Source organism: Dipodomys merriami, unplaced genomic scaffold (genome assembly GCF_024711535.1).
Source record: "Dipodomys merriami isolate MVZ:Mamm:240054 unplaced genomic scaffold, mDipMer1.0.p SCAF_44, whole genome shotgun sequence".
NCBI lineage: Eukaryota > Metazoa > Chordata > Mammalia > Rodentia > Heteromyidae > Dipodomys > Dipodomys merriami.
This window is the reverse complement of record NW_027206002.1, coordinates 6,108,845-6,136,545: the sequence shown is the minus strand read 5'-3', so window position 1 is coordinate 6,136,545 and position 27,701 is coordinate 6,108,845. Positions and strand designations below refer to the sequence as shown.

Genomic DNA, 27,701 nt, shown 5'->3' with positions numbered 1-27,701 from the left:
TCGGTTGTCACCTTGGAGATCCTTTTACAGTGCTTTGTCTTTGTTTTTGAATGGTCAAAGAAAGGAGAGTTTCTGTCACTGGGCAGAAAGCTCTTCCGGCCTGCTCCCTGCGAGCATCGTGCAGGTTGCCATGGTGAGAGGTGCTGATGTGGAGACGTGAATGATGTGAGCGGTGGGGGCGACCGTGGGGTTTGCTGAGAGAGAGAGAGAGAGAGAGAGAGAGAGAGAGAGAGAGAGAGAGAGAGAGAGAGAGAGAGAGAGAGAGAGACACACACACACACACACACACACACTTCCAGAAGAACCCAGAGCAGAGGCCGCCACGCTGGTCTTTCAGCTCAGGTCTCCTCTGCCTTGGAAGGTGGAGCTGTGTCCAGACCTGGCCGGCTCACATCAGGTAAGCACCATCTTGCAAATGGAAATGGCTTTTCCTTTTCCTACGCGGGCTGGGAGAAGGGCCGAGCAAGTGAGTGGTGCCTGACGAGCTAGAAGTGGGGAACACGTAGAATCCGGAGTTGGGGTGGGGGTGGGGGAGGGGGCTGGATCAGGGGTGGTGAAGGTGAAGTTGAGGATCTGAGACGATGCGGGGACAGCGGGCGGTGGGCTGTGTGGACATGGGCTGTGTGGACAGTGGGCGGTGTTCTGTGTGGACAACAGGCGGTGTTCTGTATGCACAGCGGGCGGTGTTCTGTGTGGACAGCGGGCGGTGTTCTGTGTGGACATGGGCTGTGTGGACAGTGTTCTGTGTGGACAGCGGGCGGTGTTCTGTGTGGACATGGGCTGTGTGGACAGTGTTCTGCGTGGACAGCGGGTGGTGGTCTGCGTGGACAGTGGGCGGTGGTCTGTGCTGCGGAGCTTGCGTGCCGCAGGGGTGGATGAAGGCAGTGGGTGCGTGGCTGGGAAGGGGATGCCCTGGGGAGCCTTTTAAAGCTTCCGTCTGCTTCCACACCGTCTGCCTTGGGAGGGCGTGTGCAGCCAGCCTCGCAAGTTCGCGTCTGAGCACGCTGAGCACGAGGATGTTAAAATCACGCAGGGCTGTGTCTTCCCTCCGGCGCGCTCACCCCAGGAATCAGACACAAAAATGAAGGAGTTACAGGGGAGGCAGGGCAGAGAGAGAGATAGAGAGATAGAGAGAGACAGACAGACAGACACAGGTGGTAATCAAAACGAGTCTGGCTTATTATCCAGTCTGGATTAAAATGTGATTGCTTTTTAAAAAAAAAACAAAACAGAAATCATGTCATTGTGTCATAAAATGAAATGGGGAAGAGGGTGGATAGGGGGGCAGAAAGCATGGAGAAATGTTTACTAAAACCTACGTAGGTTGACTACAGCCATCGTCAAGATCTTTGATCCAGGGAGATTCAATGGAGGAGATGTACACACATTCCCTCCCTCCCTCCCTCCTCCCCTCCCTCTCCCCACTCCCCCTCTCTCATAGAACTAAAGAAAAAGCAAACCATTTGCAGATGGCTCTCAGGGAGGCTAGCAACCTAGAGACTCTGGTTTGCCCCCCCCCACACACACACAGCCCCTGGGCTGTGGTGCGGCCGGCTTGCCTGCGGTACCCGTCCCCACGCCACTCACTCCGCTCAGAAAGAGCGGCCGAGCAGCTGCGGGCCGCAGCGGAGGGACCTCGGGTGGCTAGTCTGCACAATGGGCATCTAGATCTGACAGGGTGACGATCACAAGACATCCACGATTGCTCGGGAATCACCTGCCGTGATCTGGGCAGCCCGTGCGCTGGGGGGGGGGGGGGGGGCGGGGTTCTGAGGGTTCAGGAGCGTTGGTCAGCGCTGGCTGGTGCAATGTCATTTCCTGCTACCTGTGGCTCTGAACACACACACACACACACACACACACACACACACACACACACACACACACACACACACACACACACACACACACACACACACACACACACACACACACACACACACACACACACAGGCTGAAGCTTTAGAGTTAAGGCAGCTACTGGCACATGACGAAGTGCATCTCCACCGGTCATGGGCAATTGAGCGAGGAGGCTAAAAAAAGCACCGGACAGAATGTTCTAGATAACAGCCCACAGCACCGGGGGGGGGGGGGGGGGGGGGGCGCAGTCAGAAGGCCAGGCAAGGAAGAGTTAGGTAGAACAATCGCTTGAGAGTAAGTCACTGACCTGGGAGGATGAACGGAAAGGGGGCGCCCTGGAGTCTCACTCATTTTTCTTTCTATTGCCTTTTTTTTTCTTTCAGTCTTCTTTCCTTTTTTTTTTTGGGGGGGGGTCAACAAGCAATAGCTCCTCTAGAGGATTTCAGGCAGGGTGGAATGTGGTCCGAAGGCCAGATCTTTGACAGGAGACCGCCTTGGTTTAGATTTTATTTTTATGCCAGTCCTGGGGCTTGAACTCAGGGCCTGGACACTGGGCTCTTAGCTTTTTCTCTCAAGGCTGTGAGTGTTCTACCACTTGAGCCGCAGCTCTACTTGCAGCTTTTTGGTTTTGTTTTGTTTTGTTTTGCTGGTTAACTGGAGATGAGCGTCTCACAGCCCTTCCCGCGCTGGGCTGGCTTTGAACTGCCATCCCCCAGCTCCCGGCCTCCCGAGTAGTGAGGATCAGAGTTTTTGGGTGAGCCTTTGGCTCGGGGCAGGTGGTCGCTCTTGCTGTTTCTTGGGTAGCCGGGCTGAGTCAGGTAACGGGGTCACCCCCGGGTTCCTTTCGGGTTCGCCGGGTGCGGGGTGGCCGTGGGGCAGGTCTGGGGGGACTCTGCTCCTCACTGTGATTCTGGTTCCAGCCTCGGGATGAACATCGAGGTTGGGAACGTGTCTCACACGGGCGCCGTCGTCTCCTGGTCCCCGTCGGAGCCCTGTCTGGAGGGCTATTACCACGTCACGTACAGGCCCAACTGGAACAGCATCTTCTCCAGCTATCTCCGCTACAGCTTCCACCGGGAGGAGAGGGTGCCCCGGGCCGCCAGCTCGGTGGCTCTGGAGCATCTGGCCCCCTCCACCCTCTACTTTCTCTGCGTGGGCTGTCAGGAGGCCGCTTTCCCCTACAGACACCACTGCACCATGTTCCACACGTTGGACAGGAGCCCGCTGGCCGCCGGGGGCTCGCTGGTGGACCCCCAGCTCTCCCTGTGGGTGTTGATGGCCATCCTGCTGGCCTGCTTCACCGCCGTCCTGGCGTTCATCTGCCTGCAGTTCTGGTGCATCCGCTGCCACGAGCCTCGCTGGTCTTACCGGGCCGGCCACATGGAGGAAGCCAACGGGCTGGTGAGATGGCCTGAGGAGGTCCCCGCGCTGGGGCAGAGGGAGGAAGACCCGCAAGGGCTCCCCCTGGTGGAGCTAGCTCGCAAGGACTCCGGAGCTGGCGCCGAGGCCGAGGGGGAAGCGCCCCGCAATGGCCTTGAGGTGGGGGGGGTCCTACCCAGGGAGGGCGGGGGCCGGCTGGCCGGGTTGCCCCCCGGCAGGGAGTGACCCATGTGTGCGCGTGGTGGGGAGGGGAGACACGGAAGGCCCTCCCTCCCCCCACCATGGCGTGAAGGGGCCGATCATGGCTTCCATCCCAAGGTCATCACTGGGCAGGGGGACAGTGAAAAACTCAAGGCACGATTTTAGTATCAAGCCGAAGCCAGCACGCACGGAGCCCAGGCACGAAGACGGCTCGGCCTCAGCCACGCGGCGTCTTCAAGGCCGCGGCTGGGTCGTGGGTGGGCTCCGAGCCATACTTTCCGGCATTTTGGGGGGGGAAGGAAAGCCAGGCTCTGGAGTGTTTCCCACGTCCCCAGCAGGCCCACACGCCCCACACCCTACCGTCACTTCAAGGAAAACCCATCAGCTGCCTTCCTGATCACGCACAACACTTTTTCTTGAAATCCATCGCTTCTTAAAACCCATTAAACGAAAAAAAAACAACAACAACTAACCTACAAAACTGACAGGTTTATGTTACCCCGCCAGTGAGCAAAGCAACAGCTTCCGACTGCAGACAGAGAGCGAACGACTGCCCAATTCATATCACAGAAACCCAAGACTGCTACGCTAGGCCACGGCCGCTGCGATCGGCTGGCGGCTGAACTCCAGACCTGCTCTGGTGTTTGATCAAAAGGAAGACCAGCCAGAGCCGAGGAAGAAGGGAGACGCGCGGTTCACCCATTGTCAGGTTTGGGGAAACAAATCAGGAAGGGAAGAGGACTGGTTTTACTTAGAGTGGCTCCGTTGGGATTTGACCTGGCACTAGCTCCGGTCATGCACCAACTCCTTCTCAGAGCCCCCCACCCCCGAAACCCCCCTCCAAGCCCTTTGCTGAAGGTTTTATGGGAGCAGAAAAATCCCAGAATCCACTGGAGAGAAATGACACCAATCAACCAAGAAATCAGGAGAAAGTCAAGAGCTGAGCGTGGACCAACAGGTGCACAGACCCCTTTCCCCGCCCACGTCAGTCCACCTGTCACAGCGCCTCCGCCAGTCCTCCTCTGCCCCCCCAGCCTCTGCTCACCCCACCCCTGCTAAGTTATGAACAAAATAAAGACACATATCCTTCGCGGTTCTCCCTGCCTGGACCTCGCTCGCCGACACCTCTTGATTTCCCCTGGCCTGGGCACAGCAACGCACCTTGGATCCGTAGAGGTAATAAGGCTGGACGTTGGCGGGTTTATCTCGCTGTGGTTCTTGGGTGAAAGGAATAGCAGTCCGGACAAAACTAGAAGGAGAAGAGAGGTGGGGGAGAGGTTAGATGGGTCCCCGTAATATACTTCAGGAAGCCTGGGACGGCACGGGCCTTCCCTCCCTTGACCCAGGGATTGTCTGAGAAGGTTCTAGGCTCTTCCAGCAATCCTCCTATTTGCCTACGGTCTGCATTTCCATCCTGCATTCCCGGGCTCAGCTTAGTGCTGCCCAGTGCACCATGGGTTAAGATGGTCCAGAGTGAGCCAGGCCCCAACATGGCCTTCTCTGGGGGAGCTCCAACTTCACTTCCGGTTTCAAGACCTGGACTCAGTATGAGATCCAAGCAGCAAACTGAGGCATCTGAGGATTGTGGTTTGAAGCCAGCCCAGGCAAGAAAATCTGTGAGACTCTTCTCGCCAATTAGCCACCAAAAAGCCAGGAGTGGAGTTGTGGCTCAAGTGGAAGAGCTCCAGCCTGGAGCAAGAGAAGCTCAAGGCAGCTAGTCACTGGTGACTCACACCTGTAATCTTAGCTACTCAGGAGGCTGCGATCTGAGGATCACCATTCAAAGCCAGCTTAGGCAGGGAAAGTCCGTGAGATTTTTATTTCCAGTGACCCACTAGGAGAGCGGAAGTGGAGCTGTAGCTCAACGTGGTAGAGTACCAGCCTTGAGCAAAATAGTTCAAGGGCACAGTTCAGGCCCAGGGTTTAAGTCCCATAACCCCCCTTCAACCTCCCCCCCCCCAAAAAAAAGCTCGGGGACAGTGCCAGGCCCTGAGTTCAAGCCCCAGGCCTAGTGTGTATACACATGCGTGCACACAGGCACACACAGATGTCAGTAACATGCAGGCTCACAGACTGTACCAGGATGGCTGGTAACTATAACACAACCTACTGATTGTGGCCTGGGCCACTGCTGACTTGCAAAGCCTTTCTTGCTCAGGTGCATCAAATGCCCCAGTCTTCATAGAAATGGAAGTCTGCCTTGCTTGGTGGGCGGATCCAGGTGCATCTGCAGTGCTTCACAGGTCTTTGATTCACTCAATACAACAGGATTCACTCAGGGCCCAAACCAGGCAGTGGGTTACTAAGAGGATCTGCACTACCATAGTCATTTTGGACTATGGGGCCTGACAGGATCTGCGCGTGCGTACACTTACCCTTCCTGACAGGATCTGCGCTTGCGTACACCTACCCTTCCTGACAGGATATGCACGTGTGTGCATCCTTACATTTCCCCTTCCACACTCGTGTTTGGACGTGGCTATAGGCCATTACTGACAGGATCTGCGCTTGCATATACCTACCCATATATAGCCCTTACTGCACAGGATCTGCACAAGCCTACATCTACCCGGCTACAGCCCCTACTGACAGAATCTGCACATGCTTACATCTACCTGGCTACAGCCCTTACTGCACAGGATCTGCACATGCGTACACATTCTTGCATCCTTTTCCATACTTCTTTTTGGACGTGAGGACAGGTCTCACCTCTCCCTCCAGGCGCTAAAGCTCTGTGGGAACGCAGGAACCCCATCCTGTCGCGCCCAGGACTGTGAGCCCCTCGTGGGAGGCAAGGCCCACCCTGTATTGCCCGTGTGTGCTGTGCAGGTGTGTTCTGCATTGCCCGTGCGTGCTGTGCGGGTGTGTTCTGCCGTGCCCGTGTGTGCTGTGCGGGTGTGTTCTGCACTGCCTGTGTGTGCTGTGCGGGTGTGTTCTGCATTGCCTGTGCGTGCTGTGCGGGTGTGTTCTGCCGTGCCCGTGTGTGCTGTGCGGGTGTGTTCTGCACTGCCTGTGTGTGCTGTGCGGGTGTGTTCTGCACTGCCTGTGTGTGCTGTGCAGGTGTGTTCTGCATTGCCCGTGTGTGCTGTGCGGGTGTGTTCTGCATCGCCCGTGTGTGCTGTGCGGGTGTGTTCTGCATTGCCCGTGTGTGCTGTGCGGGTGTGTTCTGCACCGCCTGTGTGTGCTGTGCGGGTGTGTTCTGCATTTCCTGTGCGTGCTGTGTGGGTGTGTTCTGCATCACCCGTGTGTGCTGTGCAGGTGTGTTCCGCATTTCCTGTGTGTGCTGTGCGGGTGTGTTCTGCATTTCCTGTGTGTGCTGTGCGGGTGTGTTCTGCATTTCCTGTGTGTGCTGTGCGGGTGTGTTCTGCATTTCCTGCGCGTACTGTGCAGGTGTGTTCCGCATTTCCTGTGTGTGCTGTGTGGGTGTGTTCTGCATTGCCTGTGCGTGCTGTGCGGGTGTGTTCTGCGCTCCCATGGGCAGATGCGTGGATGTCCTTGCACGGCCAGTGTGATCCAGGGTCTCTAAAGGCAAGAGGCTGACGCGTGTCTATTCCTGCTGCAGCTGCTGCATCCCGCAGGGTTTTCCGTGGGCCCATGGCCCATGGCGAGGGCCGTCCCCAGCCTCCCTGCTGTAGAGCCAACAGCGTCCCCTGAGGGCCACCTGGCTCGGGGACCCCACCGGGAGATGGTCTTTGCTTCGACTCCTTGCTTCCCTCCTCTGGCCCAAAGGCTCCACAAGCCCAAGTGACCCTGTGGGGAGCAGGCAGCGGGCCCAGCCCCCCCCCACCCTGGGGGAACAGGGACCCCCCTCCCACACACACACACCGTACCGGTTGGTGGAGCCATTGTAGCAATAGTTAGGGAGGAAGTCGAAGTTCAGTTCCCAGAAGACGTGCAGGGTGATGCGGCCGTAGGGGGCCGAGACGTTGTGATTGGCCTCCCGGAACATGGTGTCGAAGCTGTCCAGGGTCATGTGCTTGCAGAGCAGCCGGTGTGTGAGGCGGTTAATCTCCAGCAGCCACTCCAGCTCCTGCCACGGGAGAGAAGCCCTGGGCCATGGAGACTTTCCCCAGAATCCCCCGCACCCGCTCACCTTCTCCTGAGCCCTGGTGTCACCATCGATAGAGAGCCTCGACCACGCACCGTCCATGGCAGGCCACGACCTCTCTAGCTCTTCCTGTCAGGCTGACACACGGGAATTTTGGGCTTTGGGTGTTTTGAGATCATTTGCTATGGAATATTGGCAATGGAAGGGGCTGGAAAGGTGGCTCAGAGGCAGACTGCTTGCCCAGCATGTGTGAAGTCCTGGGTTCGATTCCTCAGTACCACTTACACAGAAAAAGTCCAAAGTGGTGCAGTGGCTCAAGTGGTAGAGCGCTAGCCTGGAGCAAAAGCAGCTCAGGGACAGCGCCCAGGCCCTGAGTTCACGCCCCATCATTGACCAAAAGGGGGGTATGTTCTGGTACGCTCCATCTTTGCTCTTATTTTCTCTCTCTCTCTCACTGAGGAGATAAGGACAGGACTCATGGGGTCTCATGTGAAACAAAGATCAAGAGCTTCTGGGCAGGGACAGCAGAGCTGGCACAACACCCACCACGCGCCCCTCCTGTGCCCTGGCTGGCTCCCTGGGGGGCAGGGGGCATCTCCACCTCCCAGTACAGCCAACAACACTTCCCACGCAGCAACCCGGAGCAGGACCCCCTCCCCAGCCCCAGCCCCCTCCCCTCCCCAGCCCCCTCCCCTCCCCAGCCCCCTCCCCTCCCCAGCCCCAGCCCCCTCCCCAGCCCCAGCCCCCTCCCCAGCCCCAGCCCCAGCCCCCTCCCCAGCCCCAGCCCCCTCCCTTCCCCAGCCCCCTCCCCAGCCCCAGCCCCCTCCCCATCCCCAGCCCCCTCCCCTCCCCAGCCCCAGCCCCTTACCACAATGGAGGTCACATCCTCGCTCTCAAAGCGGCTGATGGCCTGGTCCAAGGATTTGTACATGGCGGCAGAGATGCGCTGGGTAATGAGTCTGTTCAAGTCGATAGATCTACCCAAGAGCTGGTGGCAGGGGAAGCGGGTGGGGCAGAGGAGGGGAGAGGAAGGGAGGGGAGGGGGGGAAAGGGAGAGGAGAGGAGGGGAGGAGGGGAGAGGAAGGGAGGAGGAAAGGCAGGGTGGAGAGAAGAGGGGAGTTCGGTAAGATTCTCAGACACCTGTCCATCCAATGCAGGGGGGCAGGAAGCTGGGCTGGGGGCGGGGAGTCTGGAGGGCTGCATGGAGGCGGTGTCTGGCTCAGCATCTGGGTGAGCTGGTGTTTGCTGTTTGCGGGCTGGCACACGCACCGTGAAATGTCCTGATATCCACAACGTGTTCCCCATGGGTAAAAGGTGTGTGTGTGTAACCTGCCACACACTCTCACACACACACACACACACACACAGTGAGCACACACACCCTGGGAGATCCCTGCTGTCCTCTCAACTACGGAAAACCAGGGAAAATTGGGACTCATTGGGGGAGGGCAGGCTGGCAGGCGGGGTGCGGGGAGCCCCAAGTTCAGCCCCGAGGCTCTCCCTGCCTCTTTCCTGGGCTGGCAGCACCCCCTCCCAGCCCTGTGCCACAGGGACACGCAGGGCAGGGCTGCAGCTGCTGGGGAGATGCCAGCAGCATTTATTGAGCGCCTGCTGTGTGCACCGAGTGCACGGTGCTGAGCGCCGAGTGCATGCACGGTGCTGAGCGCCGGCGCGCAGCTGTGATTTCGCTCAGGATAACGGTGCTTTCTGCCCACGCCAGTCAGGGCTGTGAGTCCTGGGGGGGAGGGGGGGTTCTCCCGCTGCTGCAGTGGGGTGCACAGAGTACCCCCAAAGCATCGCTCTCCGTGCCCCTGAGCTGGCGGAGGTGGTGGACATGTTGCTTTTTTTTCGTACAATTCTCTCCCTTCCCGTGGATTTTTCACAGCGAGGGGACCACGCGGGACTGTCAAGGTTAAGAGGGGTTTCCTTTTTTTCCCAGTGCCTTTTTGGTCTCAGCTCTGGCCCCTGACAAGAACCAGGGGACCCCTCCCCCCAAAAAAAGTACAGAGGGCAGAGGACATGGACGTTTGGCCAAGGGCGGGGGGAGGGTGGGGCTCAGCGTTCATTGGGGCGCCGGCCGTTGATGCCGCTGGGCTCACTGCAATGTCTTCCAGCTCCCCAGGGTCAATGTTCTCCCTCGGGGTCACCCCCACACATACAGGGACCCCAGTTTCTGCCCTGGCTGGTCTGCTGGGATCCATTCTGAAGGCATCATGGTCCGCTTCCGTTCCCCAGGGGAGATTTGCCCATCAGAAAGTGGGGAGGGGAGAGGGGTGCTGCAGGTTAGAATGCGAGGGTTTGGGGGTTCCCGATCTCCCAAGGCAAGTTCGCAGATAGGAGAGGAACCCTACGACATAGCAAAGTCCGTAAGGCTCTGCCTGGGTTTTACCCACGTCTCAGAAGCCCTCCGCTGGGCAGTTCCTGGGCACAGCACCCCGGCTTTGGGCACGAAGGTGGCAGGGGCCATCTTCCTTGAGGTCCCCCCGCACGGCCCGCCCCGTACCCCATACCTGCACGTGTCTCTGCTTCAGCAGCGTCTCGTAGCGGTTGGAGGGTGGGTACGGGATGATCACCCCATAATTCTTACACTCGGCCCGGAAGCGTTTGTCCAAGAGCACGCTGGGAAAAACCAAGCGAAACAGATCCACTAGACCCCTGGTGAACAGCACCTCCCTCGCTCCGCCGCAGACCTGCTCCACCCACGGCCTTCTCCCTTCCGCAGTACAGCGCTGTCTGCAGGCCGCTGGGGAGCGCTTAGTGCCAGCCAGGAGCTCAGAATGGGGGGAACAAGTCAGTTACAGATGGGCTGCTTGCCTCTGTCTGTCTGTCTGTCTACCACAAGATAGTTGAGTCTGTGCTGAGTATAACGCAGGGAACATTCTAGATGTGGGGTTCCTGTCTTCAGGGAGTTTACGCCTTAGTTGTGAGACTGATCATGAATAAGCACGCGGAGCGCTGGGCGCTGGGGGCTCAGAGGCTGAGGCTGGACAATCATGGCTGCAAGCCATCCCGGGGAACACAACTCTGGTAGCCTTTTTTGTTTCTTTTGGTCGGTCGTGGGGCTTGAACTCTGGGTCTGGGCGCTGTCCCTCAGCTCTTCAGCTCAAGGTGAGCACTTGAGCCACAGCGCCACTTCTGGCTTTTTCTGCTTATGTGGTGTTGAAGAATCAAACCCAGGGCCTCATGCATGCAAGGCAAGCGCTCTACCACTGAGCCACCTTCCCAGCCCTCCAGTAGACTTTTATCTACACGTAATCAGCAAAAAGTTGGAGGTGGTGGTGTGGCTCAAGTGGTAGAGCACCAGTGCCTGAGCGAAAAAGCTGAGTGAGAACATGGCCCTGAGTTCAAGCACACTAGGACCCGCACAATGTTTATATACGCACACATGCATACATGTGTAACATGACATTTTCCATTTCCATAGTTTGTGAGTACATGACTTATGACATTCACTCCCATTACTGTGCTGACATAAAAATTTGAATTTGTAAGCCAGGCGCTGGTGGCTCACCCCAGTAATCCTAGCTACTCAGGAGGCTGAGATCTGAGGATTGCCGTTCAAAGCCAGCCTAGTCAGGAAAGTCCGTGAGACACTTATCTCCAATTAGCTACTCAAAAACTGGAAGTGGAGCTGTGGCTCAAAGTGGTAGAGCACTAACAAGCCTTGAGCACAAGAGCTCAGGGACAGTGCCCAGGCTGCCCCAACTGAATTCACACACACACACACACAGGAATTCCTGGTGTTTAGTTAACATACCCCCAGTAATGTCAGGATTCTGTAAAACCCGCCATTTCTCTGCGTTAGCTTCTCCATTGTCTTCCTGTCTGCTTTTCACACATCCATCCTTGCTCCCATCCCTTCTCCAGACTTTTTTTTCTCTTTTCATCAGGATTTGAACTCTGGGCCTCATGCTCTTGCTCCTGCTGGCTTACTTAGGCTGGTGCTCTACCACTTGATCTCTGCCTCCAGTCCACATTTTCTGCGTGGTTATTCTAGCGATGGAGTCTAGCTGACTTTTCTGCTCAGGCTGGCTGTTCAATCATCAAATTGCAGCCTCAGGAGTAGCTGGGATTACAGGCCTGTGCTACCCAGCACCTGGCCTGGCTCAGACTTCTACTTTTTTTTTTTTTTAAAGGGCCAGCAAATTAGCACGAAGCTACTAGCCCGCCCCGCGCACTACATGCCCAGGTGCTGATCTGCCCTGCCTTCCTCTCCCAGCTCCTCACAGTGCCCTCTCGTGGCCACCAGCGGGACATTAACTGGCATTAACACCTGAATCAGGCAGGCTCTAGGATTTTTGCTGCTTCAGCCACAGGGACTCAGCACAGGAAGTTCCCTTTGCCTGCCATTTCCAGGAACATATTGTTCGCTTTCATATTGCCTTTCTATCTCCGCTCCCCCAAGCCCTGCATTTTACCGTCCTTCTTCGTAAGACAGCACACAGCCTCCTTTTCTCATCAGCATCTCTCTGCCCCATGAAGTTGGCACCGTATCTGCCCATCGCTCCTCTCCAAGGATGCTAGCACCCAGCCCAGCCCCACGGAATCGCTCTCTTCTCCTTACGATGTGCCTTCTAGACACAGCGTTGGGAAGGATGGCTGCGTCCAGCCCCGGCTCTCCTACCTGCCCGCCATGGCCTTGTAGTAGGCGAAGATCTGGTCCGCCAGCTTGTAGACAAACTGATCAAAACACAGGTTCACCTGAGGAGGGAAGCGGGAACAGTCACACAGCAGCGCCACCCGATGGCCGTTACACAAACTCCAGGGAGTGGAACAGAGTGGCTGGGGCTGCATTCCCTCCCCCAAGCATGTTCTGAACTTCAAGACAGCTTTGAAGGAAAACAGAAGAGAGAGAGAGGAAGGGCGAGAGAAGAGAGGACGGAAGGAAGGAAGGAAGGAAGAGAGGAAGGGAGGGAGGGAGGGAGTCTGTGTCCAGGTAAGTCCGATTACCCCTTGTAATCAAGGTACTCAGTTAACAGATGAAGCGAAGTTCACGCCTATATCCTGAGATCTGAGGATCACGGTTCAAAGCTAGCCCAGGCAGGAAAGTCTGTGAGACTCCCACATCATACCAGACTTGAGTGAAAAACCAAATGACAGTGTGAGGCCCTGAGTTCAAGCCCCAGGACTGGTGTGCACACGCATGCGCACAGAAACAAACTCACGCACAAACTCACACAGAGCCCAAAAGGGCTGCAGGGGAACCAACCTCCCCATCATGGCTCCACTCCTCAGCCCTGACCTGGATGTGAAGTCCTCCACCTGTCACCTCCCTGGCTTCGTACTTACTGGGCTCGCCCTAGAGCCACCCAGCGGCCATCACTGCCCATAGGTTGTCTTGGTTCTATTTCTTTTACAGTTCTTTGATGTGTGTTTTTACTTTGCAAATCTGATTATAATAACGTGGTTAGAAATGTAAAAGCTGCTCCGCCCCCCCGCCCCCACTTCCACACTGGGCTTCAATGAATCACTCTGCCCACAGATTATGGCGTTCCTGATGCAGACAGACCAAAGCCAGAGAAAGACAACGGTGGGGTTTGGGCAGATGGGGCTGGGGCTGCAGCAGGGTACGAAGATACCGGCACACTTGGGGGGGGTGGTGGTGGTGGAAGGGTTCATCCATGATTCTTTCCCTGTCAGGGGCTCAGCCCCAGAGCGAATTCATTCAAAGGCTCACACACAGCACAGGGCCTGGGGGGGCTGGGGGGTGGGCCTGGAGGGGGCTCTGATCTGGACTGGGAGCATCCAGATCCCCAGGGGAACCCTCTTCCCCCCCTCCCCCCCACTCCAGGCAGCTCCTTGGGAGGCAGCCATAGGAGGACTGTGGTTTGAGGCCAGTATGGGGGGAGGGGAGGACAAAGAAAAGGAAAAATCAGAGTTTGGGAAATCTCATCTCAAAGAACGAGCAGGGAAGGGTGGCTCCCGCCTGGAATCCCAGCCCTGGGAGGCGCTGGCGCGAAGGTGGCCTGTGACAGCAGCGTGTCCCCTGCGCCTGCCAACACCAGCGATCACATTCAGCTCACTCGCCTCGGCCTCGATCTCGTCGTACAGGAACTGCTTTTTGAACTTGGTCAGCGCGTAGTAGGCGCTGTCGTTGTACAGGTCCAGCGGGTAGAGGACGTACCTGCGGGGGGGGGGGAAGAGGGGGCAGAGGGGAGGGCGGGTGGTTTACCAACCGGCTGGGGGGGGGTGGATCCGAGCTTCCTGGGAGGCGCAGGGGGGCCCGGTGAGGGGAAGACCCGGGGCCAGGCCGGACCCCGGGGCTGGGCGGCCTCGCTGGGCAAAGTGGAGGCGAATGAGGCCTGGGGAGCCATCTGCAGCCCAGGCCCCGCCCTCTGTGGCCCAGGCCCCGCCCCTGAAACCCAGGCCCCACCCCCTACAGCTCAGGCCCCACCCCTGCAGCCCAGGCCCCACCCCCTGTGACTCAGGCCCTGCCCCTAAGGCCCAGGCCTCTGCCTTCTGCAGCCCAGGCCCCGCCCCTGCAGCCCAGGCCCCGCCCCTGCATCCCAGGCCCCGCCCCCTGTGACTCAGGCCCTGCCCCTAAGGCCCAGGCCTCTGCCTTCTGCAACCCAGGCCCCGCCCCTGCAGCCCAGGCCCCGCCTCTCACTCCATCATGGAAGGCTCCTTGGTCTCCAGGATGTGGTCCGTCAGAATCCAAGGCATGGACATCTCGATGGGGAACTGGATGCGCCGGCCCATGGTGAGCTCCAGGAAGAACTCTCGGAACCAGAGCTGGGAGAGGTCACAGCACTGCTGCAGCGCTTCTGCGGGCACAGGGAGAGGTGGTGAGAGGAAGTGGGGGTCCTGGGGGGAGTTGTGGGACCATTTCTATCCCCCCACCACACAGAGTTATCCACAGCCGAAGTCTAGAGCTAGGCGTGGCAGCTCACGCCTGTCATCCCAGCTCCTCAAGGAGGCCGAGATGGGCCAGATCAAGATTCAAGGCCCAAAGCCCAGAAAAAGGCAAGAGAGACTTCATCTCAACCAAGAAGCCAGGTGTGCTAGCATGCATCTAAGCAGAGGACAGAGGAGCAGAGTAGTTTGAGGCTGGCCTGGGGTGGGGAAAAAAAGTGAGACTGTTTCTGAAAACAACAACAAAACAACTACAGCACAACACCGGGTTGTACAAGGCCCTGAGTTCCAAGCACAGCACTGCCCAAACTCAGCAACAACGGAAAGAACACCCCAAGACAGTCTCTGTCTCTGTGTCTGTCTGCCTCGGATGGGTGCCTAGATTGCTAGCATCACTCTCTTTTACGCACTATCAAGGCTCACACATCCTGGGGTCTCCCTCTGCCTTTCCTGCCCAACCCTGGCATGCCGGGGATTCCCAGCTGAGGGTGGCGGGCCTCTCCGGAGCCCTGAGGGCTAGCGTGGCGTCCCCTGATCTATTCCCCCTAATCAATGATCAGACACCTTCTGCCAGGTCCTAACAGATGCCCCGCCCATCTCCCAGATTCCACCGGGAAAGTCAAGGGTGTGGTCTGGTGGGGCTGGGCGCTGGCTCCTCCCTGGGCCCCGCCCACCCCGGCGCTCACCGCTGATGTTGAGCAGATGGGTGAAGAAGAAGGACTGCTTGTGGAAGTCCTCGATGGCGAGGACAATGGGCCCGTCCAGGCTGCTGCGCAGGGTCTTCTTGGAGCCGCTCTTGTCGGCGATGAGAGACTCCAGCATGGTGCGCACCATGTACAGCTGGAGAAAGAAAGGAAGAGGACAAGGTCAACGTCAAGGTCAAAGGCTGGGCCTCCACCCTGGGGGAAAGTTACTGAAGGTTATTTGTAGGATCTGTCTTCCTTCCTTCCTTCTCTCTCTCTCTCTCCCTCTCTCTCTCCCTTCCTTCCTTCCTTTCCTCACAAATTACTGTCTAGGTGGAGCAGTAAATCTGGCACTGTGAAAGCTGTGTGTGTGTGTGTGTGTGTGTGAGCTGTCCAGGGTCTGGCAACATGGCGGATGGCTCCACCACCGGCTCCACCACTGACAGCCCTTGTGAAAACCTCCAGGAGGGGAAACTGGCCAGCTGGGAAGGAAGCTCCTTTTGATGCCCAGGGCACCCCTTGGACCTGAAGTTCCCGGGCAGCACTGCCCAGCTTCGCCCCATGGTGGTATCGGGGAGCCCCTCCTGCTCTGTGTCCCTGTGGTCACCCCACCTTTTCCATGGTTGGGTCCCATGGGTGGGGCACTGTGCTGGGAATCAGGAGACCTGGGTTCAAGGCCAGGAGGTCTTCCTGACTTGCTGTGTGACCTTAGGAGCACAGGCCCCCTCTCTGGGCTCCAGTTGTGGTGTCTACCAAGAGGGGAAGGGGGGGGGCGGGTAGACCAGATGCCATCTCAGATTGGCCCGGTGCATCTTGAACATCTTGAAGAGGTGTGCAACGGGAGGAGGGTAAGAGTGCTCCCCACCCCGCCCGGCTCCACCCACCCCATCCACCCACCGACCAACCACCGCCAGTTTCCGATCCCATTTGCTGAGTGTGTCTGTGAGTGACAGCGCCCCCTGGTGGCCTGGAGCCACACCGCACAACCTGCCTGGAGCCGACAGCAGTACTTAACATCAGTACTTACACAGGAGACTACTAGACAAACAGGGAGCTGCGTTCAACGCGCCCTGCGTGCACAGGGCACGCGACTGCTCTCTGCCCCGAGCTACACCTTTCCACGCCACTGAATCTGAGGGCCAGAAGGGGCTGTGAGGGAGCAGGCACCCCCCCCACCCCCAGCCAGCCGGCGGAATACCAGGGATCGGCAGCCTCTTCGGCTCTGTGTGCCACCAGTGGGGTGAAACAAAGCCCTCGGGGACCACTGGCAGGCCTAAGACACAACGGGAGAGGAGGAAGGCGGGGACGGGAGGGCGGGAGAGACAGGGACGAGGGAGAGAGGGAGAGAGAGAAAGAGAGAGAGAGAGAGAGAAAAGCAAGAGGTATTGTATACAATGGGGAGGACATGACCGATGCCAGGTGGCCGAGACGCTCCAGCCTCCCAGCCGCTCCTTCCTGCCCGCCACCTCGCCACGCCGGGCCTGGCCCTCACCGGGGACGCGCCCCCGCTGGCCCGCGGGGGGTGGGGTGCTGAGAAAGCCAACCCCTGCTCTATCCGTGGCCTCCAAGGACATGCTAGCTCTAACCTGCTGAGACTCAACCAGGGCAGGGCCGGCCCTTCCCCTCCACCTATTCACCAGAGCAGAGGGGAAGGAGGGGGGGATGGAGGGGTGGGGCCAGGAGACCTGGGTTCTTGGGGCCCCCCTCCCCCACCCCATCTGGGACTCACCTTGTCACTTGGGACAAGTCACCTGCCCTTTCTGGGCCTCAGGTTTTCCCCATCTGGGGGGGGCGATGGGGGCCAAGGGACCACGGCTGCGCTCTCTCTTGGGGTGACTCCAGGGGTGGCAGGATTAATCAAGCACACCTTTCTGATTGGGGGGGTGGGGGGGTCCCTGAACAGTCCCTCCCCTAAGCCAGCATCTCTACAGAGCTCCCTTCCTTCCATCTGCTGCTGCTGCTCCTCTCCCTCCTCCTCTCCCTCCTCCTCACTCCGCCAGAGTGCTCTGACTCTACAGTTCCCCAGGCGGCCCAGCCTACATCGGCACGCACAGGTTGGAGGCTAAAAGCCAAGGAAAGCTAGGCCAACCCCACCCGATCGCCTGGCGTCGGTCTGCCTGACACGCATGCACACACGCTCGCGTGCACACAGACACACACACACACACACAGGGAGAGGGGGCTCCAGACAGACTCACAGCACAGAGAGGCTGATGCGTGCTATGAAGTGGGGGACCCACACCCAGCCTGGGGTCCACAGGACCCCCCCCCCAACAGCTCCAGTGAGAAGCACGTGCTGTCCCAGTCCCGCAGCGAGCCCGCCACGCACCGTGTCCCTTGGACATGGCGGGAAATCGGCTTCCCTCCTTGTATGATGGAAGGCCACAGGTGTGGCGTGCCGTGAGGTTTCAGTGGACAACTGAGCATCGTGTGTGTGTGTGTGTGTGTGTGTGTGTGTGTGTGTGTGTGTGTGTGAGTGAGACACAGTCCTGGGACTTGAACTCAGGGCCTGGGCGCTGCTATCCCATGGCTTTTTTTTTTCATTCAAGGCTGGTGCTCTACCACTCTAACCACAGCTCCACTCCTGCTTTTCTGGTGGTTCATTGGAGGTATGAGTCTCGTGAAACGTTCCTGCCCGGGCTGGCTGTGCATCTCCATCCTCACATCTCAGCCTCCTGAGTAGCTAGGATGCCGGCGTGGGCCACGGAGCCCGGCTCCATTGCGCTTCTGACTACGTGGCTGTCTTGGAGGGGGGTGGAGGCTTCGCGTCCTCGAGGCTGGGAGGCGAGGTGTGGGGGTGAGGAAGGCAGCAGCCAGCCTCGCACTCATCGTCGCCATGTTAGAGAGGAGACAGGGCTGGGAGAGGTCCGGGTGCTTGCCCGACGCCACTCAGCACATCGGAGGCATGGGGGGGCTCGGGTGGGGCGGGGTTTGGAGACGCACCAGCTGCGATGTTGACTAGGGTACCAACCCCCACAACTGAGGCACAGAGAGGTAGTGGCCAAGGTCACACAGGGGTCTGGGACTAGAATCCAGGTCTCCTGAGCCTCAGAGCAGCGGCTCCCCCCCTCCCCTCCCCCAGCCGGAGGCACCCCCACCCCAGGTCCAGCCGTGACCAGAGGCGGCCGGGCCGGCCCGAGCGCTCACCTGGGTGCTGGACGGCCCCACGGCCCGCCGGGGCACCTTGATGTCGAAGCCCCCTTTGGGGTCCTTCTCTCCGCGCAGGCAGGGGTCATTGGGGGGCTCCCGGCCGCCCTCCCAATCGCAGATGGTCTTGCGGATGGCCTGCAGGACGCTGGGGGCGGGGGGGGGGGGGGGGGGGGCGGGGACTCACCGCGGGAAGGAGGCGGGGCCCGCCAGGAGGACTTCCTGTCCCTCCCCGCCCTGGGGGAAGCTGCCTTCCCGAGGTGCCCCTGGGTGTCGTAGTGGGGGGGTCGCTGGGGTGAGGGGGGCGGGAGATTCGCTCTCCCTCAGGGGTGAGAGGAGCTGCCGCGGGTCTGGTGACATGTGTGGAGTTGGGGTTCTAATGACGGCTTTGACTTAGTGGACTGAGGTCCCACCGCATGCCATCCCTCCATCAAGCCCCCCCTGACTGGGGACCGCAGTTAGGGGGGGCACCATCATACCCATTTTTGTCAGTCATGGGGCTTGAACTCAGGGCCTGGGCTCTGTCCAGGGGCTAATGCTCTACCACTCGAGCCACAGCTTTCTGTCTGGTGGTTCATTGGAGATGGGGAGTCTCATGGACTTCCCTGTCTGGGCTGGCTTTGAACCTCGATCCTCAGATCTCAGCCTCCTGAGTAGCTAGGAGCCCTGGGCGCCTGGCTTCGTTGTACCCATTTTACAGACAAGGGAAACCGAGGCCCGGCGGCATCGGTCTGACTCTCACGCCCAGCACACAGCTAGCCAGCGCTGGCCTCGGGCTGGGCTCAAATCCAAAGACACACGCTTCACCCCTCTTCCGTGTTCAGTCTCCTCAGGGAACCTACTAGAACTTGCCGGGGGAGCTGTGTTCGTTCACAGGCTAGTCGGGAAGCTGAGTCTAGCTTGACTTGCAGGGAGTCCCCCTTGCTTGGGAAGTGCTTGGTGGGGGAGGGGGGTACGGGGGGGGGCTGCGGGGGGGGAGGGGGTGCGGGGGATGGCGGGGGAGGGGGGAGGCGTCCCCAAGACCCACCTGATGAGCACATTCTTCTTCTTTCGCACGGCCTGCCGGAGCGGCTCGCGCAGGGTCACCTGGGCGAAGTCCTGCAGGGCGGCGTAGATGGTGTTCCGGATGGCCTGGTTGAACACGCTCTCCATGCGACCCATGAGCACCTGCAGGCCTTTGATCATCGCGATCACCTGAGGGGCACGGCGCTGGTCAGGCCTGCCAGCCCCCCACCCCCCCATGCTCCCAGGTGGGGACAAAAGGAGGGGGATCGCTGTTCTGCTCCTTTCTATCCGTCGCCTCCATCACCCTAATCACCACCACATCACCTCGAAAGGGCTACTGGAGAGGAGTCCCACACACCTAAGAGGGGTCCCGTGCACCCAACTTATTATCTTATCATTAGGCACTGGATCCCATAAAGACGTACAACTATGTATGTCAAGCAAGGAAGAGAATGGGTGCCGGGCACCTGTGACTCACGCCCATAATCCGAGCGGCTCAGAAAGCTGAGATCTGGAGGATCACCGTTCTACGTCCAGCCCAGGCAGGAGAGTCCACTAGCCATGGACCTCCCAACGAACCAGCACAAAGCCGGAAGCGAAGGTGCGACTCCTGTGTTTTTGCCTGAGGATTTTTGGGTCTCTTTTAGCTGCTCGGCATTTTTTTTTTCCTTTTGCTGTCCATTTTCTTTCAGCCCACTTTTCTAGTGAAGTGAATACTGAGTAGCTAGGATTACAGGTGTGAGCCTGTATATGAATCTCTCATTGTTTTTGAATAGCAACTTTGTAGGGGGGGGCGGGGGGGAGGGAACGGCGGTCTTAGGACTTGAACTCAAGGCCTGGGCAATGTCCCTGAGCTTTTTTTAAAATTTTGCTCAAGGGTAATGCTCTACCACCTGAGCCACACCTCCACTTCTGGCTTTCTTAGTGTTTAACTAGAGATAAGAGCCTCAGAGACTTTCCTGTCCGGGGTTGGTTTTGAACTGCGATCCTTACATCTCAGCCTCCTGAGTAGCCAGGATGACAGGCGTGAGCCACAGGTGCCCAGCTCTGGATGGGACAAGGGGACAGGGAAGGGTGTGCAAATTGAGACACAAGGCTGTCAGGGCGGCCAGAACACCCAGGGCGGCCGCGGTCTGCGGCGGAGGCCCAGCGGTGGAGGCTCAGCGGCGGAGGTTGGGCGGCAGAGTCCGCTCCTACCTCCACGAAGGCAAACTTCTCCTCGCTGGTGTAGTTGTAGCGCGTGGCTCTCTCGTACTCTTCTGCCGTGCCCGGGCAGTCCTTGTTGCAAAACTTGTCTGTGGGGTGAACCAGCTTCCAAGAGTACTGGCGGAGAGAGAGAACAATCGAGAACCTCTCAGTGCCGAGCCTGAGGCAAACCCGGGGGCTCCTGTGCAGCGGAATATTACCGACCACGAAAAAGGAAAGGGTCCTCATGAATGGGACTGAACCTCGACTCGGGGAACTCAAGGAAGCCAGTGGCCAGGCGCCGGTGGCTCACGCCTTTAATCCCAGCTACTCAGGAGGCTGAGATCTGAGGATCTCGGTTCAAAGCCAGCCTGGGTAGGAAAGTCCATGAGACTCTTATCTCCAGTGAACGGCCAGAAAATCAGAAGTGGAGCTGTGGTTCAAAGTGGTAGAGCGCTATGAGCGAAAAAGCTCAGGGACAGCGCCCAGGTCCTGAGTTCAAGCCCCAGGACCGACCGAAAAAAAAAGCAAAAGCAGCAGCCAGGTACAAACGACCACACACTCTACAATCTTATTTGTAAGAAACATCTAGAACGGAAGACACTATGGCCATAGAGAGTAGAACGCCTAGCCGAAAGGCGGAGAGTTCAAAAAAAAAATTTCAAGAGGGCTGAGACCCAAGCCCAGTCTGTGGTACTCCATTACTCATGAGCCAGCAAAAACCTGGGCTGGAGGTGTGGCCCAGGGGGTAGAGCACCAGCCCTAGGCAAAAAGGGAAAGGAGAATGCTTGGGCTGGAGGGGCTGGAGGTGAGAGCGCGTGGTTTTCTTTGGAAGCAGTGGAAGTTGTCCCGATTGGACTGTAGTTCTGTACGCGTGCACACGGACTGAAAATACCCTGGGTGCAGGCTGCCAAGGTCACGTGGTAGAGAGCGGAGAGACGCATGCAAAACATGCACAGGCCAGTGTGGGGGGCCGGTGCGCTCCGCCTCCCCCTCCACCACCTGAGCCTCGGCCTCCACCTCCCCACCCCCAGCCTCCACCTACCACTTCCATGACATGGGCGCTCCACTTGGACAGGAGCTGCAGGCCCCGCAGGGCCAGGTCGAAGAGCTCGCGGTATTCCTCGTCTGACTTCTGGCTGTCCAGCCCGGAGCCTGTCACCACCTGCGAAGCGGGGCGGAGACCCTTCACCAGCCACGCACAGCCACGCACCCGACCCCTGAACTCAGCCCTCTGCTCCTCTTCCAGTGGCTTCGACTGCCAGGGACACGCGGGAAGGCATCCACGCACAGGGAGGGTTTGCCTGCTGGTTCTGGGGCTTAAACTCAGGACCTCGGCACTGGCTCTTGACTTTATTCTTTAGTTTTTGCTCCAGGCTGGCACTCTACCACTTGAGCCATTGCTTCACTCCTGGCTTTTTTTTTTGGTGGCTCACTGGAGATAAGAAGCTCCCAGACTTTCCTGCCCTGGGCTGGCTTCGAACTGAGATCCTTAGATCTCAGCCTCCTGAGAAGCTAGGATGACAGGCGTGAGCCACGGGTGCCCGGCAGCAACTGTCTCTTAGGACAGCGAATCCCCCGTTTCTTGGTTCTAGTTCAGATAAAATGCCCGTCACAAATCACTAAAGTTGATTGTGGGATGCATTTTGGAGACGTGACGGGCCGATTACAAAGCTGTGATACACACAGACCTTTTGCAGCGTGTGCAATATTCCACAGTCACATACGGCCGTGGACGTGGCTCCCACGCGGTACGCAGGCGTGTGGGTGTGTGGCCGGGCCTCACGGTACCCGTGGGATCTGTCAGTCAATGGCAGACCCATGCAAGACTCTCTGCCCGTGGTGCTCAGCCCTTGTACTGCAAGCGAATGCCTGAGCCTACCGGCCGGAGCGCAGGGCCCGTTTCTTGGGCTGCTGCTGGGTGATTTCACGGTACAGGGACAGAGGTTGTGTAGCACTTGTAGCAGCAGGAATGATCATGTATGTTATATGTATATTATTGCATGGATAGTCTCACAAAAGGTGCTCACAGCAGTGCTCAGAGCTGAGGGCTCTTGCTGGACCAGAACTCTCGCAGGGACAGGGAAGTCCCGCATAGGGGATGCGCTCTGCCCTCTCCCCCGTGTGCAATCCGCTCACACATGGTGGATGGAGAAGGTCTGGGAAGAGGCGTGTGCAGCATCTGCAGTGCACACGTGCGGCTGGGTGCGGAGTGTGTGTGGAATGTACGCAGCCCCAGGCCGAGGGAGCCACGGGAGGCTGGGACTTACCCCGTGCATGCGTGTGTGTGCGTGTGTGTGTGCGTGTGAGCCATGCACAGACCACACCGCTCACACAGGAGCCCTCAGCACCCGAGGGTGTGGGTGCTGGGGGGACCCCAAAATCCATCTCTATGGACACCCAGGGCTGCTCGTGCTTCTTACAGCCACGCATCCTCACTAGGGAGCAGCCGGCCTTGGCTTGTGAGATAAATGAGTCCCATGCTCAGCTTGGCGGAGGGACACATTTGCTAAGAAAGCTAAAGGTCTGGAATCTGGGATATAGCTGGAGTAGTGGACCTGAGGCTTGATCCTGAGAAAGGAAGGCAGGAAGAAAGGAGGAAAGAAGAAGGGAGAGAGGGAACGGAGGAAGGGAGGGAAAAAAGGAGGGAGGGGAGGGAAGGAAGAAAGAAGAGAAAGAAACAAGAGAGAGAGGAGGAGGAAGGAAGGAGGGAGGGAGGGAGGGAAAGAGAAAAGGAGGTAAAAGGAGGAAAGGAAGAAAGAATAAAGAGAAACAAGGGAGGGAGGGAGAAAGAAGGGAGAGAAGAGAAGGAGGAAAGGAGGAAAGAAAGGAGAAAGAAAGAGGGAGGAAGGGAGAAAGGAGGGAGGGAGGGAGAGAGAAGTAGGAAGAAAGAGAGAGGGAAGGAGGGAGGAAAGAAAGGAGGGAGGGAAGAAAGAAGGGAGGGGAGGAAAGAAGGAAGGGAGGGAGGAAGAAAGGAAGGAAAGAGGAGAAAAGAGAGAAGGAAGGAGGGAGGGAAGAAAGGAGGGAGGGAGGGCAAGAAGGAAGGAGGAAGGAGAGACAGGGCAGAAGGAGACAGACTAGCGTTAGACCTTGTCCATGTGGGCCACTAATTTCACGACCACCCTGTGTCTGTCAGCCTGTCCCCGACAGAAATGATCACCGCGGGCCGCCGGGGGGCAGCAGTGAGCGGAGGAAAGAAGGGGCGGAGGAAAGCGATGTGCGCTGACTTCTACAGAAGAGTGCCAAAGACCCAGCAGGCCCTAAACACTGTAGTTCGGGGGCTGGGAGGCTGTAGGGAATCGGCTTTTCCTCCTTTTGCAGAGCTATCTTATCTCTGAGGCTTGTGACTTGCTCATGTTTCCATAGTAACAGAACAAGACAAAAAGGCAGGACACGGGTGGCTTACAACTGTAACCTTAGCTACTCAGGAGGCTGAGATCGGAGGATCATGGTTCAAAGCCACCAGCCCAGGGACGGACAATCTGTGAGACTCTTATCTCCAATTCACCACTCAAAAACTTGAAGTGGCGCTGTGGCCCAAGTGGTAGAGCGCTCGCCTTGGGCTGAAGAGCTGAGGGACTGTGCACAAGTCCCATGACCAACAACAACAACAACAAAGCTAAAGGGCAGTGCCCAGGCTCTGAGTCCAAGCCCCAGGACCCACCCCCACCCCCCAAAAAACCCCAAACAGTCCAATCAAAACAGAAAAGAAAGGGGCTGGGAAGGTGGCTCAGTGGTAGAGCGCTTGCCTAGCATGCCTGAGGCCCTGGGTTCGATTCCTCAGCACCACATACGCAGAAAAAGCTGGAAATGGGGCTGTGGCTCCAGTGGTAGAGCGCCGCGCCCTCACCTCGCTGTTGCTGTAGCGGGCGAGCTCGGAGATGAAGCGGATGTGGTCGTCTCGGATCTGCACCATCTGCTCGCAGATGTTGTACTGGGGGCTGATGCTGCTCTGCGTGCAGGTCCACCTGGGGGGGGGGAGACCGCAGCATTGGGGGGGGGGTCCCCGCCCCGGGCACGGGGGCCCTCTGGCTCCTTCCACTTGTTCCTGTGCTCTGCGTGGAACCCAGGTTAGCTCTAGCCCTGCTCGGTGGAGTCCGCTAAGCACAGTGCTGCGGGCCCGTGTGAGGACAGTGTGCCTGCTCCTCCTCCCTCCTCCCTCCTTCCCTCCTCCTCTTCCTCCTCCTGATTCAGAATCCTGCAGGCATGCTTGGAGCCTGCACCTGCTCCCCCCAAACACCTTGAGATCGCAGAGACCAAGGCCGGCTGCAGCCTCCCCTCTCCCCCCCACCCCCGCCCCTGCTTTGAGAAAGCCCAGATAACAGAGGGTAAAAAGCGAAGACCTCCAGGACAGGGGGCCGGTCATCCGCACGGGGGACCAGGGACCCAAGCAAGAGCCAGAGCAGCCAAGTCGCGCCAAAGGGACTTTCAAAGAGGGAGCCCACCGGCTGGGTGCTGGTGCTCACGCCTGTAACCCCAGCGACTCGTGGGGCTGAGATCTGAGGATCGCGGTTCAAAGCCAGCCAGGGCAGGAAAGTCACTGAGACTCTTATCTCCAGTTACTCACCAAAATAAATAAATAAATGGTCTGTACCTGCTCCCCTCCTCCCCCCTTTCTTCTCTTCTTCCCCCTCTTCCTCCTCCTTCCTCCTTCTCTTCCTCCCCCTCTTCTTCCTCCTCTTCTCTGGTCAAGCAGTGGCACGGCTCTCACGTGGTGTAGGCCACCCTTCCAGGCAGCAGGCCAGGCTGGGGGTTTGTACCAACCCACCAAAACCAAAGAGGCTTTTCCTCAGTTTCTCTTTCAGAGAAACTTGGCCTCCACCGCCGCTCCTCCTCTCCCCGGCCTCTGGCTCCTGCAGTGACGCTCTGGTCTCCTGGTGTCCTTTCCTCCCAGCCCACAACTTACCAGTTCCACACAGAGCCAACGGGTGTGTGTGCACGTGTGTGTGTGCCTGTGTGCGTGTGCTCGTGTCAGCCTTGCTAGAGGTAGCAAGAGCTGGCACTGGTGCAAGGACCCCACAAGCGACCTCTTTCCCAATGGCGGCCCTGCACTGTGGGTACTGCGTAGCCCTGTGCACAGCCGCGGCTCCTGCCCATCCTCTCCCCCCCATTTCCTCTCTCCCTTCTCTGTGGAACAATGCCAGTAGGAAAACCAGCCCAAATAGAATCATGGGGTGCATGAAAGCTCCCCTCGCTCCTCTTCCTGTGTCCAGTGCTGGGGTCCGGGCAGAGGGACCCGCTTGCACGTCGCTGTTTGTGTCTTTCAGTCACTTCTGTAGGGTCCGGCACACTCGAACCCATGACTCCCAGTCCGGCCCCCTGCCCATCTTCTGGGCAACCAGGCTGGGGGGTGAGGGAGGAGGGGGTCCCAGCTTCTCTGCAGGCCACAGATCTCCATTTCCTAGGGTCCCCGTGGCTGAGCTCCAGCCTAGGGTGACCAAGCACCTCTGCTAGTGTCCTTTGTTCATTTGTTTTTGCTGATTCTGGAGCTTGAACTCAGGGCCTGGGCACCATCCCTGAGCTTTTGTGCTCAAAGCTAGTGCTCTACCAATTGAGCCACAGTTCCACTTCCGGCATGTGTGTGTACGCGCGTGCGCACGTGCGTGTGTGTGTGTGTGTGTGTGTGTGTGTGTGTCCTGGGGCTTGAACTAAGGGCACTGTCCCTGGGCTGGTGTGTGTGTGTGTTGGTCCTGGGGCTTGAACTCAGGGCCCTGTCTCTGTCTCTGGGCTGCTTTTGCTCAAGGCAAGTGCTCTATCACTTGAGCCACAGCTCCACTTCCAGATTTTTCTGTGATTAATTGGAGCCAAGAGTCTTAAGGACTTTGCTGCCTGGGCTGGCCTCGAACCGCGATCCTCAGATCTCAGCCTCCTGCGTTTGCTAGGATGACAGGCGTGAGCCCCTGGTGCCTGGCTCACTTTGGGCTTTTTGCTGGTAAAGCGGAGAGAGGAATCACACGAACGTTCCTGTGCTGGGCTGACTTTGAACCGCAATCCTCAGATCTCAGCCTGGTGAGTAGCGAGGAGGACAGGCGTGAGCCTCCAGCGAGGGCCCCGAGCAGCCCCTCGTGTCTGTTGGTGACGGGGAACTCAGCTGTCAGCCCAGCAGGCTTCCTCCGCGTGGGGCCAAAGGGGTGAGGAGCTGAGAGGGGCGGAGGCCGAGGCCGGACGCCCCCAGCTCTCGTGCGATCTGACCCCAGGCGCTTAGCAGTCGGCTCTGAGGGGGAGGAGAGCCGGGAGGGCGCTGTCCGCCCTCCCTGCAGCCAGGATCCACCCACGAACCCACAGCTCCACCACGTACTTACTGCATGGCCACAAAACCTGAGCCGGGGAAGGAGAAACTGAGGCAGCATCTCTCTCCAGACGCCCCTCCCCGGGGGCGGCCCCGGCGGGTGATGGGCGGCGGGCCGGTGAGGGTGCCGGGGCTCTGGGGAGGAGGGAGGGGCTGAAGTGGCCCCCCGGCCCCCTGCCCAGGGCTGGGTGCTGTCGAGGACGCCGAGAGACATTACGGCAGGCACTCACTTGGATTTGTTCTCCTCGTAGTGAGCGCTGGTCTTAATGTATCTGGCCAGCTCGATCTGCATGTCCCCGAACAATGGCACCACCTGCAGCTGCTGCAAAGGAAGCAAAGAGAGAGAGGCTGGCTGTCAGGGTGACCCTGACACACACACAGGACCTCCCCAGCCAGCAAAGTCCTCCCACATCTCCAGTCTAAGCAGCTAAAGGCCGCTAGAGGGAGGCCAGGCACGGTGGCTCACGCCTGTAATCCCAGCTATTCCAGAGGCAGAGGTGAGGAGGATCATGTTTGAAGGCCAGCCCAGGCAAAGAGTTAGGGCAAACCCCATCTCAACAACAACAACAACAAGCTGGGCTTGGTAGCTCATGCTTCCGATCCCAGCTGGCAGCTCATGCTGTCATCCTAGCTACTCAGGAGGCTGAGATCTGAGGATCACAGTTTGAAATCGGCTGGGGCGGGAAAGTCTGTGACACTCTTTAAACTCTAATCAATGACTCAGAAAGACCCGGAAGTGGCGCAGTAGGCTCAAGTGGTAGATTACTAACTTCAGTGAAAGGAACTCAGGGACAGGGCCTAGGCTCTGAGTTCAAGCCCCAGAACCAGCACCAGAAAAATAAAAGACAAAAGGCAAAGCTTCATCAGGAAAAGAATGTAGCACATCCACACTGCTCCCCCTTCCCAGAAATAGAGCTGGAGTCGCGGCTCGAGTGGTCAAATGTCAGCCTGAAAAAAGGCCAGAGAGCCGGGCACTAGTGGCTCACGCCTGTCATCCTCACTACTCAGGAAGCTGAGATCTGAGGATTGCTGTTTGAAGCCCAGGCAGGAA

General features: G+C 58.4%; 2 protein-coding genes across 4 annotated transcripts in view; one reads left to right on the top strand and one right to left on the bottom strand.

Moving 5' to 3' along the window:
* Cyfip2 (cytoplasmic FMR1 interacting protein 2) overlaps positions 1-27,701 on the bottom strand; it is an 89,290-nt gene that overhangs the window by 28,565 nt on the left and 33,024 nt on the right. For 2 of the 3 annotated variants that reach the window (XM_069993908.1, XM_069993909.1), the window contains exons 10-24: positions 26,881-26,972; positions 24,212-24,329; positions 21,407-21,526; positions 20,374-20,499; positions 19,199-19,365; positions 18,172-18,319; positions 16,223-16,297; positions 15,028-15,181; positions 14,097-14,253; positions 13,517-13,613; positions 12,114-12,190; positions 10,000-10,108; positions 8,358-8,477; positions 7,272-7,471; positions 4,603-4,690 (exon numbers count right to left, since the gene is read on the bottom strand). In XM_069993908.1, coding sequence (XP_069850009.1) covers positions 4,603-4,690; positions 7,272-7,471; positions 8,358-8,477; positions 10,000-10,108; positions 12,114-12,190; positions 13,517-13,613; positions 14,097-14,253; positions 15,028-15,181; positions 16,223-16,297; positions 18,172-18,319; positions 19,199-19,365; positions 20,374-20,499; positions 21,407-21,526; positions 24,212-24,329; positions 26,881-26,972 — 1,848 coding nt within the window. The remainder of the gene's footprint in view (positions 1-4,602; positions 4,691-7,271; positions 7,472-8,357; positions 8,478-9,999; positions 10,109-12,113; positions 12,191-13,516; positions 13,614-14,096; positions 14,254-15,027; positions 15,182-16,222; positions 16,298-18,171; positions 18,320-19,198; positions 19,366-20,373; positions 20,500-21,406; positions 21,527-24,211; positions 24,330-26,880; positions 26,973-27,701) is intronic. The other variant, XM_069993910.1, reaches the window with a different exon arrangement.
* Fndc9 (fibronectin type III domain containing 9) lies at positions 274-3,465 on the top strand. Its single transcript, XM_069993986.1, has 2 exons — positions 274-397; positions 2,781-3,465. The coding sequence occupies exon 2, from the start codon at positions 2,788-2,790 to the stop codon at positions 3,463-3,465; it is 678 nt and encodes a 225-aa protein (XP_069850087.1). The 5' UTR covers positions 274-397; positions 2,781-2,787.